Below are 17,208 nucleotides of genomic sequence, written 5' to 3'. Positions count from 1 at the left end.
AATATTTAGGCTACTCATGACGCAAAAGCATAAAGTCCACAGAAGGCAGCAATCGGCTCAGCAGACAGGTAGATGATGGGAACGGGTCAGATACTGAAGGATTTTGCACTGAGCGGACTTGTAACGGCAATGTTTTAGAATAGCCTTCCATTTGCACCTTGGATTATTCTCTGTTGTATCGATCACTCATTACGACTGCATTAGAGGGAACGTTTACGGCTCCTTGCAGGCTACTTTTGTTGTTCATTTCAATTCCTGATCATTACATTAGGTTACTCAATAAAATCAATCATGGTGATGTTCATAAGGACAATATTGCTCTATTGTTTCGTGATTCTACACTCCAGATCCGTTAATTGCATGGAGAGTGAAAGTGAACTTTGCTACCCCATTATACTGGATGACAAACAATATGAGCATAATGTTTTTGACAACGGCGAGGATATTCTTACGGGGATAATTGTTCTTAAAATAAGCGCCTTCCAGCAGGAGCTAGTGCTTGATTTGCATCCAGATTCAAATTTCCTTACCCCCACGGTCTCTGCCTCCAGTCCAGCTGCAAGCGGGGACCTGAGCAGGTGTTTTTACTCTGGTTATGTCAACTCAGACCGGCTCTCATACGCAGCGCTGAGTCTGTGCAAGGGCTTGCAAGGCGCATTCGGTTTCAAAGGCTGGGAATATTTCATCAACCCTGTCCACAATGACACCACTTCAGGAAATACCAGGAGCGCCGAGAGCGTGCATGTTATCCGGCGCCGTAGCAACGATAACTTCAACGGTAACTCGACCTCCAGGTGCGCGGTGGACACGGGTCTGAGTCCCGACGTCGCGGCGTCTTTGGAGAAATACAAGCACTTATACAAAGGGCACAATGTGACTGAAACAATGTTAAAAGGTATCCAAGGTAGATCCAAGAGATTTGCCTCCATCCCCAGATACGTGGAGACGTTGGTTGTTGCTGATGAGTCCATGGCTAGTTTCCATGGAGATGACCTTAAACATTACCTCTTGACACTCATGTCTGTGGCAGCTAGGCTCTACAAACACCCCAGTATTCTCAACTCCATCAACATTGTTGTTGTCAAGTTCATTGTGCTAACTGATGATGACAAAGGACCCAAAGTCTCAGGCAATGCAGCAATGACGCTGCGTAACTTCTGCACTTGGCAAAAAAAGATGAATAAGAATAACGACAAGCATCCAGACTATTGGGATACTGCCATACTGTTCACCAAGCAGGTAAAGTTGAGCTTCATTCTGTCAACATGGGGTGCTCTCTCTCTGTCACCTTGCAATCACCATAGGAGCATGGGATGGCAGGTAGCTTATTGCAAAGGTGTTGGGGCAGTAACCGAAAGGTTGCTAGTTTGAATTCCACAAGATGAAAAATCTTCCCTATAACTCTAAATGTTTCAGGGTCTCTGTCAATAATCGTTTATTCCGGCCAATGACCCCACTCTCAGGGGGAGTTGCAATAAGCAAAAAGCAAATTTCCATTTTACACCTCACACTTGTACATGCCGTGAAACTGGATAGATTTAAGCACCCTCTATTTTACCTTGGTTTGCAAGTATGTATGCATCTGTGCAATTAGAATTACTGTGTAATCTGTATGCAGAATGAGGATGATTGTGATGCATTGGATCATTGCAATAGTTTGAAAATGGGAATATAATTGAATGCACCACATAAGTAGTCTAAACCAGTCTATAATGCTGACCAGCATCTTCTATTAGTCATCAGTGTGTTTGTCTATGGTGACATAGATGCCATATAATAGAACTTGTGTCACAAGGAGGTATGGGAGCCTTGGCATAAGTCCATGTAAACCCAATGGCACACGAGACATAGTCGTAGACATAAAACTAGCTAAACCAACCCAACCCCAGGTCTCATAAAGTAGACACTGACTTGATTTATGCTTGTTCACAAATCACAATGCTTATTTATAAAAGGCTGGGTTCAGTGGGTTGTCCCTGCCCTTAAACATTAATTGATTTGCACTCAAACACACTTTCCACCTCTGATGAACTCTGAGACAATCCCCACCTGTTGGGAGGGAGAGGTAGACAGAGAGGAAGAGGGAGAGAGAGTGAAATGGAGGGCCGCGCCCACAGCACAGTGTCGACAGACCAGACCACTCATTACTCACACAGCCAAACAACAAGACTCTACATGCCACGTGGCCAACCGGCTGGTCAGCCCTAACACTGAAGTAAGGTCAGGGATTGTCATGGTCCAAGTTTACCATTACAACCAAAAATAATCACTCAGAGCAGAGTGTCAGTTATTTGTTTCTGTTATGCTGACATATTTTCTTTTTGATTCATTTCTAAATTTCAGACAAGGTCAGAGTTGAAGTCCCTCCTTACATTCCAACCATTATTAGAGAAGGTGTAGCTCTTTGACCCATGAAGAGACATGTGAACACTCACTTCTCAGCCAAGTTTCAGACAGCCGTGATATGACAGACAGACACAGACGTTATACAGTCCTTTGTTTTCCTTAGTAAAGAAGGTTGTCCATGGTTTACTGTCTTGAAGGTAGGCAAGCATTTAGTGGGGAGAGAGATTCAGACACCTCCAATAGTAGCAAGGAATACAGTTACCATGCAGTTAGCTACTTTAGTCTCAGAGCTTTCATGCAATAAATAGATTGGCAGAGCCAAACTTAATGTCAGTGCAGTGCTGTACTCAACCACCCTTACTTGGCAGATGTAATTGAAATAATTCCGGATCATGTCATATAGCACATTATGTCATGGCCAATCTCTTCATGACCAAGTCACTGTACTTTCCAGCAAACATACTGAACATAATTATCCAATAGAAAATGTAACAATAAACTAACAACTAGCTTAGTTATTTGTGCTCTGTGACAAGGGAGTGTCAGTCAGTCTGTCAGTACCCCGAGGGATGCAGCAATCGGAAGTGTCTTGTTTTATGTGGACCTTTCCCACCCTGCCTTGCCTCCAGCTGTAAATGCGCTGGCTTGTCCCTCCCCACCTCCCCCTTCCCCCTCTGAGGATGCCTTGCCTGCTCCCCATTAAATATGCCCCTGGGGAAGATCACCATGAACATGTCAGAAATTCCCCTATCCTTCCCTCCCTCCCGCCATGTCTCTGGCCCTGGCCCACTTGCTTGCCCCCAGTCTGAAACCACAGCAGCACTAGAGGAGGGAGAGCCTCACAGCTGCAGCCAGCCGCAAGGGACAGGATTCAGCACACCTCTCCTCTGCCTAGTGCACATTTCTCATCTGGGTTGTTGGCTCAGTTTTAGCATTTTGATTTAGATCTGTTTGTGTGTATTTCCATTCACTCCTGCGTTTCTACCATGTGACCTCTACAGCAATTATTTTTTTTACCTGTCACTCGTCAGGGTTGTTCACCTACACATTATGTGAAAGTCATTCTGAAAATTGATTGCGAATTTATTGTTGAGTATTGAAAATACACTGGAGATTTTAAACAACTGCACAATAACTACACTATTACACGTCTTGTTGCTTTTTAATTTACCATAGTGGTTTCCAGTTGGCTAAACCTTACCTTTAATAAAGCCCAACTTTATCGAGTCCCTCAGATTTACACCTAATAAAAGAGGCTTAGTAGCACTGGCAGTGTGGTGTGGCACAGTTGGCCATCATCAGTCACACGCTTTCCTCTCAAAACCCCAAAAGTGACAAAGAAGCCTTGCAAGTCATTTTAAGTAGCACCATATGAGCCTGTCATCCTAAAACCACTAAATATAAACAGTCTCACGCCAGGCTATAACCAAGTAATTACACATGAATAACATAACAGAGACTGACTGTTGTGTGTGTCAGAACATTCGCTGTGGTAAAGAGTGGCAAAGAATGGCAATATGGATCAGCATCACTATTAGAAAATTGAATGTGTCAGAATCATATCTCTCCAGGCAACACTTTTGTTGGCTTAGTTGGCAGCTGTATAGGCTGAATGTAGGCTTAAAAAGTAATGTCAATGATAATAGGCCTACTAGAAGAGGAGTAGATTGATAAAACTTAATTCAACAAGTTGGATGAATATTTTATCTCTAGAATTACACTCTGCAGTCATTGCCTTTGCAGTAATCTTGGTAACCATACAGACCATTGGCAACAGGATTTGTTATGACCACTGAGATACTATGCAGTTCTGTGAGGGTAAAACCTTCCAAAGCACGGGCTTGGGCTCATCATTTAAAAGATACTGCCATGGGGACTTGTAAAGGAAGTGGGAGAAAGAAAGACTTGAAACAATCAGTTTCAGTTTAAATTTAGCTCCCTCAGGCATTCAGATTATTCCTCATGACAAATGAGTCTTACTGTTCCTGAACATTGGAGTGGACGTGAAAGACTAACATATCTCACCTTCAGCTGTGAAGCTGTCATTATGAGACCCAATACTCCCAATGGGCCCTTACAACTACCACACAGCAGACCCTTGTGTGAGCTAATTTCTTTACTGTCTTTCATTGGCAGTAATCCTAACTTCCTCCTCTCACCCCAATCCCATTCTCTCCAGCTCTCCTTTCCATTTCCGCTCGTTTCTGTCTATAATAATAACAAGTCTGATTAAACATGTTAAAGCTGAGTTGTGGTGGACACTGGTATGTAGTCTGTGACTCAGAGAGAGAGAGAGAAAGAGAGGACGGGGAGAGTGGGAGAACTAGAGAGAAAAAGAGAGGGAGAAATTGAGAGAGAGAGAGAGATGGGGGAGAGTGCGAGAACTGGAGAGTGGGAGAAAGTAGACAAATTGAGAGGGAGTTGGAGTGAGATAGAGGCAGAGAGGAAGAGAGAGAAATGGAAAGAGAAGGAGGGGGAATGCACACATGGAACAGTTTGGATGTTATAAAAGCCTAATGAAAGTCTGCTGTTTGTACCACCGGGTGCCAATTGGGTCAGTGTTGCTTGAGGAGAGGAGTCGTCTTTGACACAGTGAAAATGAATAGGTTTTGACAGACATGGGCTGGTGGTGATGCTGATGATGCACTCAGCCGACCTTGGTCCATAGCAGGAGACAGTCATGGGACACTTTCCATGCTTGTGGCATAGGAATTCTCATTCTAAATACCCAGAGGGCATGACATCACAATGACGTAATTTCAATCAGTTTCTAATGCCATTTCAACCATTTCCCCCCAGCTGGTTAGGCACATTAGACTTAGACGCCTGTGAAAGGGTCTTGAAATGGTTTGCAATCAACAGCACAATGGCATGAGTAAAGGCACAGATTGCGCCTGATGTGATGTTTACTTATGCTGAGTTTAATGTACTATACTTATGTGTTTTATATAGACCACTCAGCTCTCACAGGGAGCCTCAGTTCTCCCCATGGCTCCTTCCTTACTGCTCTGCAGCTTGCTGAGATCGCACAGTAACGTCCACAGAATGTGCAGTGTATGTGAAAACCCCTTTTCCAAAAGATTAGTAATGGATTCTGACCATAAACCTGCCAGATTCATATTTCCCCAGAGAGGGCTGGATGGGAGAGTAACTCTACACTAAGTTTGCTATTAACTTCCATGATAGACAGATACACACCAGGGTAACAAGGGGGGAAGGACACACCTAGCTAAGTATTTCCAGATCTTATAAAACCCTTCCCGGTGATACTGGTGTATCAGACCAAGGTTTCCAGTTGTCGTTGCAAGCTGCTGCAGTTGTTGTTGTGTAACTTGTTTAGTGCCTAGCCTAATTCTTTCTCGCTGTTGCTCTTTTAACATTTTGCAACAACATGTTGCTTTTGAATATGCCGCCAGGCCCCTACTAATCAGCCACCGGCTGATTGATTGAATCACTACAACTTTGATTGGTTCCCGGCCCTACTCTGTTCTGTTGCAGTTCTGTTTAACAACATGTTGCTTTTGAATGTCCCCCCAGGCCCTACTGAGCCATCACTAGCAACATGACTTATGTTATGGAGGGGAGAGTATTTTTTTATTTAACCTTTATTTAACTAGGCAAGTCAGTTAAGAACAAATTATTATTTACAATGACAGCCTAACGGGGAACAGTGGGTTAACTGCCTTGTTTAGAACGACAGATTTTTACCTTGTCAGCTCGGGGATTCAATCCAGCAACCTTTCGGTTACTGGCCCCACACTCTAACCAATAGGCCATCCCAAATCCTACTCTGTTCTATGCCTGGTTCAGTGAAAATAGGAAGTAACATGCAAAAACAAGGTCACCAAAAGCAGTGGGTCTTTTAATTATGATTAGTCAGGATTGGAACGATATTATTGGTCATTGTCATTAAACAGCTGGGTGAGTGAGTCCACACCGTGGAAAGATGGATAGGATGGAGAGTCAGGATTGGCAGTTGTGTTTGTGTGCGTGCGTGCGTGTCTGTGTGTGTGTTAAACAGCTGGGTGAGTGAGTCCACACCATGGAAAGATATGGCAGATGGCGGATGGGAAAAGTAGGTCAATGGCAGATGAAAACACAGCAGCTCATTGCAGTTTAGTATACCTTCTCATAGGCCTAGCGCAATCAAAAAATGTGATTGTCCTGTGTTTTATATATATTTCCACACTATGAGGTTGGAATAATAATTTGAAATTGTGAATATGATGATAATGGCCTTTTAGTGTAAGATCTGTTCGAAAAGACAGTTCTCAGTTTTTCCCTCCCCACTCAAACCACTCCCAGATAGTCGTAGAAAATGATTGCTTGAGAAATTACAATTTTTGACCATTTTAATTGAAAAGAATCCCAGGTACTTTATTATTTGATATTGAGTTAAAACACAAACACACACACACACACACACACACACACACACACACACACACACACACACACACACACACACACACACACACACACACACACACACACACACACACACACACATCTGGATTGGATTTTCATTGTCAAGCAATTGTGGTAGATACTTCAAATAATTTGTCACAGTACTTTAAGGCTTCAGTTTGGATATACTTTTAAACACCAGATCAAAGCTAAGAGGAGCTTGGGGATTGATGGTTTTTACTTTGTGTTTGTCAAAGATTCTACTCTAGTGTGCACAGCCTGGCATCAGAGCAATATGAAACATACTTAATGTATTTCTGAGCATCTCCAAGATGTATGATACCTACTAATGATCTAGTTACTTTAGACTGAAACAAAAGTAGGGAGATTGGTTGGACGTAGCAATTTAAAGGTTGTGTGTTTGAGTCATGTCGGGAACAACTGTATTATTTTAGCTAACCCTTCCCCTAACCTTTATTCTAAACTTTAAACCAATTCACCTAAACTACTACTTAAATTCACCTTACAGTTTTGTTTTAGTTCCCCTAACCTTTCACGTAATTTATCCTAACCTTTGTTGTTAGTTCCCCAAACCAACAACGTAAATTCTCCCCGTATTTCTACTTTGTTGTTACATGCAACAATCAACCTGGTCTCAGAGAAAGATGTATAATACTATATGTCCTCCCAGATGTGTGATAACTTCCGTCATCCAATTCGTATGCTACTGTACGACCAGGTAAAATGTATGATACTATACATCCTCTAATTTGTATGATATTGTACGATTGCTTTTCCATTCATTATGTAACCCGACATAACGTAACATACTGTATCATACTAAATTTAGTTTCACAGATGTATTTACAGAATAATACAAACTGGGCAGAAAGGCATTGCTCCATGGGTTGTTTAGGTACTGCCTGGTTGTCAGTGAGGCCTGTGTTAATGAGGTCCCAAAGGGTCCTTACTCACTAACATACATTGTGTTTAAAACAGTGTGGTGCAGAAATATAGGTAAATTGTAAACTTTGCTACTTGGCAGAACAATTGGAGGCATTTTCATTAACTCAAGTACAGGTAGATTGAATGTGTAGTGGGGGTTTCCAGAAAGCAATGCCTATTGGGAGAACGTATGGCAAGCCAAAGCAGACATATTAGAATGGTTTGTCACAGCATTAACATCTGCTAACCATGTGTATGTGACAAATACAATTTGATTTGATGACACACCGTATAATCACTATATATAGTACTGTGGTCTACCTCTTTCAAGGTATTAAAAGCACGACAAGTAAGAGGGTCAAATTAGCTTGACAGCAAGTGAATATCCTAGTTAAATCTCAGAACAGCAATAGAAATGTTATTACCATGTGTAATGGGAGAGATGAGTGTGTTTGTCTGACCAGTGTGTGGTGTGTGTGTTATCTCCTGTCCAGGACCTGTGTGGAGCCTCCACCTGTGACACCCTGGGCATGGCTGACGTGGGCACCATGTGTGACCCAAAGAGAAGCTGCTCTGTGATAGAAGACGACGGTCTGCCCTCCGCCTTCACCACTGCTCACGAGCTTGGTGAGTGCTCTGTCCCATCACCTTAGTCCGTCCTCCAGGGTTGGAATTGAACGTTCAGTTTACTTCCTGAATTGACTGAATTGACTCAATGGGGTGAACCCATTCACCCAAACCTGCTGTCCTCTCCAAACCCCCCTGGCACAGTAATTGAGAACCCAAAGTTGCTGTTTTGTCAGTGTGACAAGAATAGTTACTAAAAATGTTCCAGATTTCCACTTTTTAGTTTGAAGGAAAGGAAGACCGATATCTATGCAGATTCTCATTGTATTTTTATGTGAATGTAAAGCTGTAAAAACGGTCAAACAAAGACAAAACTGTTGACGGTATCACCTCCTTTCACAATACCTGAGCAACCATAAAATAATTTTTGTAAATGTCCAGTGTTTATTGACTGACAAAAACAACAAGCCAGTTGACGGCAAGGTATATGACCTATGCTGCCCAAGTAAATCCAGTAAGTAATTTATTGAATAACAAAGATGAATGAGACATTACTGTCTCCCTTCTTCCTCTTCCTGCTATAGGCCACGTGTTCAACATGCCGCATGACAATGTGAAGGCGTGTGAGGAGACGTTTGGGAAGCTGAAGGACAACCACATGATGTCCCCTACCCTGATCCAGATCAACAGGACCAGCCCCTGGTCCCACTGCAGCGCAGCCATCATCACTGACTTCCTGGACAGCGGACATGGTGAGTCAGCAGAACCTCTGACCCCTGACGCACACACATAGGCATGTACGCACAGCACATACCTGACCCTTACTAAGGTGTGGTAGTGGTAAAGAGATATTTGGGTAACCCTTGAGTGCTGCCGGTAAAAAAGTGGGCAAACCCTTAACCCATTTATCTTGTGTAATATGTGGGAAAACCCTACAAGGTTGGTAAACTGCCTGGACAGTGGAAATGGTGAGTCATCGTGACTCTTACCTTCTGACCCCTAACCCCTGACCCTTGTTGTGTAGAACAAGAGGAAGGAATGTAGGGAGAGTGTTTGATAAAGAGGTGTGAGTGAGACTCAGCTGAACTCAGTCTCACTGTGGTGCTTCAGGCACCCCTTATAACACACTCATTGGTTGACAACATACAGTACAAACATCTTGTGTTGTGTTGGCACCAGGACTGCTGATGGCTGATCACATTGAGAGAACACATGCCCATCCTTACGTGCTGCTGAGCACATAATCACAGAGCCTGTTCTGTTCCTGTTGTGTCCCTGTCACAAACAGAGTCACACAGTGTAGCCTGTTATCTGTGGCCACAGGGTCAGTAACTAAGGGGCTATGAAGCCTGCGGTTGTCAAGGAGCAGGCTGACTTACTTCGCAAAGCAGACATTTGTCTCTTTATTTTTCTAAATTCCGCCTGATAAGATCAAATAGATAAAGATGGTAGTTATTGTCCCTGAAAGGGAAATGTGTTTTAGACATATATACATACTGCTTAACATAATGATTATAAGTCTTCAAATAGTCCAAGAATATAATAACCTCTCAGCCATGAATATGACCTGATGGGGTAACAACAGCTATAGTTATCTCTGTCGTAAAGACGAATCACGTATCAGATAACTCTAAATGGGACATGTGCACAGACCAGACAGCCTACACTCACTGTAACGTTGGAGGCACTCACAAAATGTTACATTACAGACAATGAGAGAGAGAACTCTCTCTGCAGACATCCTAATCCTACTCTCTTGAATATGGAGCTTGTGCCAAGCAGGGCAAACCACAAGGTCTGGACCCAGATCAGTGACAAACTGTTATTTCAAGGCCTGCTATCCTGACCATCTGTCCCAAATTAGAGAGGCTGTTATACGAAGAACCACCACAGTGGTTTGGGCAGCTAGGTGTAGTCCTCAATACTTTCCACATAGGTTAAAATAGAATAGAAGAAAAATGCTCTGTTCGTTCCATTCTGTTTTCATGGCCGTTACATGACATTTTTCCTCAGGACAGAGAAAAGTAGACAACGACAATGGCTGGTTCAAAGTAGCACAAGCACGCACGCAAGTTAGGAGTGCCTTGAGACATTAGGAGTGTGTGTCTCTTTGTTAAAAACAGCTGGTGCGTGTTCTCTAATGTTAAGGAAGTCTCAAGTTTTTGCTCGCCTGAGTTAGAATACCTTATGGTAAGCTGCAGACCATACTATTTACCAAAAGAGTTTTCATCTATATTTTTGGTAGCCGTCTATTTACAACCACAAACCGATGCTAGCATCAAGACTGCACTCAACAACCTGTATAGGGCCATATTCAAACAAGAAAATGTACACCCAGAAGTGGCGATTTTCGTGGCCGGTGATTTTAATGCAAGGAAACTGAAATACGTTTACCTAATTTTTACCAGCATGTCACCTGTGCAACTAGAGGCCACAAAATTCTAGATCACCTTTACTCGACACACAGAAACATATACAAGGCTCTCCCTCGCCCTCCCTGATTCCTACTTACAAGCAAAAAACTCAAACAGGAAGAACCAATGTGGAAGTGGTCCGATGAAGCGGATGAAACACAGCAGGACTGTTTCGCTAGCACAGACTGAAATATATTCCGGTATTCATCCAATGACATTGATGAGTGTACCACATCAGTCACCAGCTTCATTAATAAGTGCATCAATGACGTCGTCCCCACCGTACGTACATATCCCAACCAGAAACCATGGATTACAGGCATGCCATGGATTCTTGTACGACCTCACTGAGCTAAAGGCTAGAGCTGCCGCTTTCAAGGAGTGGGACATTATCCGGACGCTCATAAGAAATCCCTCTTCAACCTTTGATGAGCCATCAAACAGGAAAAGCATCAATACAAGACTAAGATCGAATCCTACTACGCCGGCTCTGACGCACGTCGGACTTGGCAGGGCTTGCAAACTATCACGGATTACAAAGGGAAAACCAGCCGCGAACTGCCCCGTGACACGAGCCTACCAGATGAGCTAAACGTCTTCTATGCTCGCTTCAAGGCAAGCAACACTGAAACATGCATGAGAGCACCAGCTGTTCCAGACGGCTGTGTGATCTCACTCTCCGTAGCCAATATGAGTAATTCCTTTAAACAGATTAACATTCACAAGGCCGGATTACCAGGATGTGTACTCAGAGCATGGGCTGACTAGCTGGCAAGTGTCTTCACTGACATTTTCAAACTCTCCCTGACAAAGTCTATAATACCTACATGTTTCATGCAGACCACCATATTCCCTGTGCCCAAGAACGCCAAGGTAACCTGTCTAATTGACTATCGCCCCGTAGCACTCACATCTGTAGCCATGAAATGCATGGCTCACATCAACACCATCATCTGAGACACCCTGGACCCACTTTGCATACCGCCCCAACAGATTCACAGATGATTCAATCTCTATTGCACTCCACACTGCCTTCTCCCACCTGGACAAGAGGAACACCTATGTGCAAATGTTGTTCATCGACTAAAACACCATGGTGCCCTTCAAGCTCATCACTAAGCTCAGGACCCTGGGACTGAACACCTCCCTCTGCAACTTGATCCTGGACTTCCTGACAGGCCGCCCGCAGGTGATGAGCATAGGCAACAGTACAACCGCCACACTGACCCTCAACACATGGGCTCCTCAGGGGTATGTGCTTAGTCACCTCCTGTACTCCCTGTTCACCCATGACTGCGTGGCCATGCATGACTTCAACACCATCATTAAGTTTACTGATGATGACTACACAACGGTGGCAGCTCTGATCACCAAAGATGATGAGACAGCCTATAAGGAGGAGGTCAGTGACCTGGAAGTGTGGTATCAGGAGAACCTTACCTCTCCTTGCCTAGTTAAAGGTTAAATAAAAAAAGAAAAAAATGTCAGCAAGACAAGAGCGCTGATCGTGGACTACAGGAAACGGAGGGCTGATCATGCCCCCATCCACATCGACGGGGCTGTAGTGGAGCAGGTTAAGACCTTCAAGGACCTCTATACCAGGCAGTGGAGAAAGGTCCTAAAAGTTGTCAAAGACCCCAGCAGACACTGGGACACATGTTGGACAATAGAACCCAAATTCATACAATCAGTAGGTCTAGGCAGTGTTGTAATACTGGAGACTGTGACCGTTCTTGAGACCACATTTTTGGTGTCTCGGTCTTGTCCTGTCAGAGACATTTGTACTCAGTCAGCGGAGACCAGCGAGTAAAAAACACATAATTATCAGCCTCCATTTAATAAGCGCATACAACCGCTTTGCCAGGCCAAATATACACACTCCTTTCTTGAAACATTAATTCCTGCAGTCTTTATATCTATTATAGACATGTTTGCGCAGTGGCGAACCTATTGGACCTAGGCCTTCATTGTGTGACAGGTTGGTGATGCTGAAAAGACAGCAACGGTAATACCAGCGCACTCATGTACGTAGGAGAGTGCACATTTTGTAAAACAGATGATCCCCAGGTGAAGAATAAAAAAAATGTATGGATAGCAGGGGCTATTTAAGCCAGTGGTGTAGTGGGGGATATTTAAGCAATAAGACAGGTGGACTCAACAGGGTGGGGGGTGGACTCAACAGCCCTTAGCCGTGGTATATTGGCCATATATCACAAACCCCCGAGGTGCCTTATTGCTTTTATAAACTGGTTACCAATGTAATTAGAGCAGTAAAAATACATGTTTTTGTCATACCCGTGGTATATGGCCTGATATATCAAGGCTGTCAGGGCTCAAACCATCCAGTTTTTAAATGCAGGTATATGCCGTATACCCACTTTTCTTTCAGTGGGCATTGCATTTACTCACTTCTTAATCCCCAGTTATGTGTAACAAAGTAGTGTAGTAGAGGTATACAATATCAAGCATGTAATACAATAGTGGAATCCTGCCTACACAATTGCAAAACACGTGAAATATATTCACATGCACGCTGCTCACATAGCCTAGTTTCAGCAAAATATCATCTGCAGGCAGGCAGCAAGAGCGCGCAGCTCTTAACTGGTTTTGGTATGGAGCAGCTCACAGAAGAATATCACCCACAGCTGGTAGGTAGGAAAGACGTTTCAACTTATGATATCTACCAATAAATGCTAACTAAGGCAACAATGGGTATGCAAACCAGGTATTAAAAAATGTTAGTCTGATGTCTTGGTTAGTAGGCTATTTGTGATTTCAGTTATCATGTGCTGTTTGCATCAGGGGCATAGGCATGAGTGGGCCTGGTTGGACACAGGCCCAACCACTGGGGCCCTGCCAGGCCCACCCAATCAGATTGAGCAAAAAAACAACAACACAGTTCCACTCACCAGATGATAATCATTTGAAACAACCCTTCCCTGCAGTCAATGACCAAAAGTGCCTTCAAAGGTGGAAGGATATTAATAATTTTAATAATTGTGTAATTAGTAAAGATTATAAATATAAAATTAAGATAAAGTGTTTCTATGTCAAACAGTTTTGTTATATTTCAGTCTTCTGTGATGTAAATAAAGTGTAATATTGGGATGCGAACAACAATTTGAATACATTTTAGTTCTATATCTGACATGGTATAAGTGTCTTTTTTTTAAGTCCATAACCATGTGTGAGGTGTATACTTTTTTTAAATGCATTTTTTTTAAGACTACTAAGAATCACTCTGTGTGACCCTGATTTAGCCCACTGCAGTTAAAGGTTAACTTCTTGTTAAAAGTTATTCTTGAAAAGGGAGAAGCTAACAAATTAGCAACAACATCCTCTTCGATAACACCTGTTGCAGCCGCTGCAAACTAGCCAACAACAAAGGATAGCTAGCTAGACCCTGGGAAAACTACTGCTCGCTATTGCACAGTGATCTGTTGGCCTTTGATAAGGCAGAAGTTTCCATACGTATTTTTGGTAAAAACTGTCCCACCCATTACAAATTAAAATGTGATTGGTTTATTCCTGTAAGGGTTTTCCTGTGGTGAAGGAGAAGCGGACCAAAATGCAGCGTGGTGGTTATTTATGTTTTTAATAAAGACAACTATACATGAACAGACTAAACAAAACAAGAAAAGTGAAAACCTAAACAGTCCTATCTGGTGCAAACACAGAGACAGGAACAGATCACCCACAAACACACAGTGAAACCAAGGCTACCTAAGTATGATTCTCAATCAGAGACAACTAATGACACCTGCCTCTGATTGAGAACCATACTAGGCCGAAACATAGAAATACCCAAATCATAGAAAAACAAACATAGACTGCCCACCCAACTCACGCCCTGACCATACTAAATAAATACAAAACAAAGGAAATAAAGGTCAGAACGTGACAATTCCACTGTCACTCCCAAATGTTGCCCTAATACAGTTGAATGGCATGTGCCTTCTATCCAGCTTCCCATGGCCTAGCTAATGGCTGAATTAGCTAGGTAGATTTATCTCACCAAAGACTAAATCTGAACTGAAGAGATTAAATCAGAACATGATTGAAAATAATAATACAATTGTAATTATTGTTGTTTTTATTATATTAGAAATCCTTAGCCCTCTGAAGGCGTAGAAGGTCCTCATTGTTCCCCGCTGTGTTTGGGTTAGTAATAATTGCCCTCAGCATGCATTTGTTTACCATTCTGAATGTCTATAGAATCCATATGTTCTTCTGAAATATGCAGAAATACTGGACAAATAATTCCAATTATGGTCTTGAATGGGACTCGCTTTTTTATGTTCTTGGAATTGAATTGGTCTCGAACCTGCTTGTCCCTCTCCCGGTCTCGGTGTCAACTCAGACTCGACCTCCCTCCGGTCTTGGTCTTGACTCAGGACTCAATTTTCTCCGGTCTTGGTCTTGAATTTGTCTCGCTTTAGGTGGTCTCGAACACAACACTGGGCCTAGGCTACATAAAAAAATACAAAAATCAATGAGTCTGATGCAACAGATCAGAAAATGTTGATGCACTATTAGTCTGTGTCTTCACATTATAAGCGCAACAATGTGCACAAGACAGTAGGCTACGCGTGAATGTTCGTTTCATAATGCAATTAGCATGAAAATACCATTGTCAAAGTGACAGATATGAAAATATCCTTTCGAAATTTAGAAAGAGGGGAGATCTAAAGATGCAACAACTAGCATGGGTTGCTAATATGACTAGGACTGTTTCTTTGGTTACTGGACAATTAAAGAAAGTTGAAAACCAATAGAACATGAGAAAAATAGGCTACTGGTTTCAATGGCATATGGAAGTCTTTATAATATAATTGCCTATACAGATATGGTCGGATTTTGCCGGGACTACCTTGAAGCAAAGTACAATATGTAGTAAAACTTTCAGGTTTCAAACAAATAGCTATACTTTTTCAAAATGTGTATTGCCTCCAGCACATTGCAAAGTGTTGTGTGGCGCGCTGATGAAGCCTACCTTCCATTGCCTATGCATTTGAAAGGCAAAAGGGAATCGCGCTACAATTACAAGATGAGATTTTTCTGTTGCTGTTTTTAATCGTGGCCAGAAAAATGATTTTCAACATGCGATTGCATTTCAAATTATTGAGCAACGATTGGGCTTATAAAAGCTGTGCGCGTGTGATAAATAAGATACCCTACATAACAAATATACACTACCGTTCAAAAGTTTGGGGTCACCTAGAAATGTCCTTGTTTTTGAAAGAAAAGCAAATTTTTTGTCCATTAAAATAACATCAAATTGATTGGAAATACAGTGTAGACATTGTTAATGTTGTAAATGACTATTGTAGCTGGATTTTTTTAAATGGAATATCTACGTAGGTGTACAGAGGCCCATTATCAGCAACCATTACTCATGTGTTCCAATGGCACGTTGTGCTAGCTAATCCAAGTTTGTCATTTTAAAACGCTAATTGATCATTAGAAAACCTTTTTGCAATTATGTTAGCACAGCTGAAAACTGTTGTTCTGATTAAAGAAGCAATAAAATGGGCCTTCTTTCAATTTTATGTTATTTTAATGGGCAGAAAATCTCCATGGCACTGTTTCAAGCAGACCACCATAGTCCCTCTGCCCAAGAACACTAAGGCAACCTGCTTAAATGACTACAGACCCGTAGCACTCACATCCGTAGCCATGAAGTGCTTTGAAAGGCTGGTAATGGCTCACATTAACACCATTATCCCAGAAACCCTAGACCCACTCCAAGTTGCACTCCACACTGTCCTTTCCCACCTGGACAAAAGGAACACCTACGTAAGAATGCTATTAATTGACTACAGCTCAGTGTTCAACACCATAGTACCCTCAAAGCTCATCACTAAGCTAAGATCCTAGCACTAAACACCTCTGTCTGCAACTGGATCCTGGACTTCCTAACGGGCCGCCCCAGGTGGTGAGGGTAGGTAGAAACACATCTGCCACGCTGATCCTCATCACTGGAGCCCCTCGAGTGCGTGCTCAGTCCCCTCCTGTACTCCTTGTTCACCCATGACTGCGTGGCCAGGCACGACTCCAACACCATCATTAAGTTTGCAGACGACACAACAGTGGTAGGCCTGATCATCGACAACGACTAGACAGCCTATAGGGAGGCGGTCAGAGACCTGGCTGGGTGGTGCCAGAATAACAGTCTATCCCTCAACTTAACCAAGACTAAGGAGATGATTGTGGACTACAGGAAAAGGAGGGTGGGGCGCCCCTATTCTCATCGAAGGGGCTGTAGTGGAGCAGGTTGAGAGCTTCAAGTTCGTTGGTGTCCACATCACCAACAAACTAGAATGGTCCAAACACACCAAGACAGTCTTGAAGAGGGCACGGCAAAGCCTATTCCCCCTCAGGAAACTGAACATATTTGGCATTGGTCCTCAGATCCTCAAAAGGTTCTACAGCTGCAACTTCGAGAACATCCTGACTGGTTGCATCACTGCCTGGTACGGCAACTGCTCGGCTTCCGAACGCAAGGCACTACAGAGGGTAGTGTGTACAG

The 17,208-nt window shown here is 42.9% G+C and overlaps 1 protein-coding gene across 1 annotated transcript in view; it reads left to right on the top strand.

Annotated features, from left to right (window-relative positions):
• The window catches only part of adamts15a (ADAM metallopeptidase with thrombospondin type 1 motif, 15a), a 34,499-nt gene continuing 17,291 nt past the window's right edge, over window positions 1–17,208 (top strand). The window contains exons 1-3 of the mRNA XM_021618976.2: window positions 1–1,239; window positions 8,193–8,325; window positions 8,850–9,017. Of these exons, the coding sequence (XP_021474651.2) occupies window positions 292–1,239; window positions 8,193–8,325; window positions 8,850–9,017 (1,249 nt within the window). The 5' untranslated portion in view covers window positions 1–291. The remainder of the gene's footprint in view (window positions 1,240–8,192; window positions 8,326–8,849; window positions 9,018–17,208) is intronic.

Source organism: Oncorhynchus mykiss, chromosome 10 (assembly GCF_013265735.2).
Source record: "Oncorhynchus mykiss isolate Arlee chromosome 10, USDA_OmykA_1.1, whole genome shotgun sequence".
Classification (NCBI taxonomy): Eukaryota; Metazoa; Chordata; class Actinopteri; order Salmoniformes; family Salmonidae; genus Oncorhynchus; species Oncorhynchus mykiss.
Note: the sequence above shows the minus strand (reverse complement) of the source record. Positions and strands in the feature narration are given on the sequence as shown.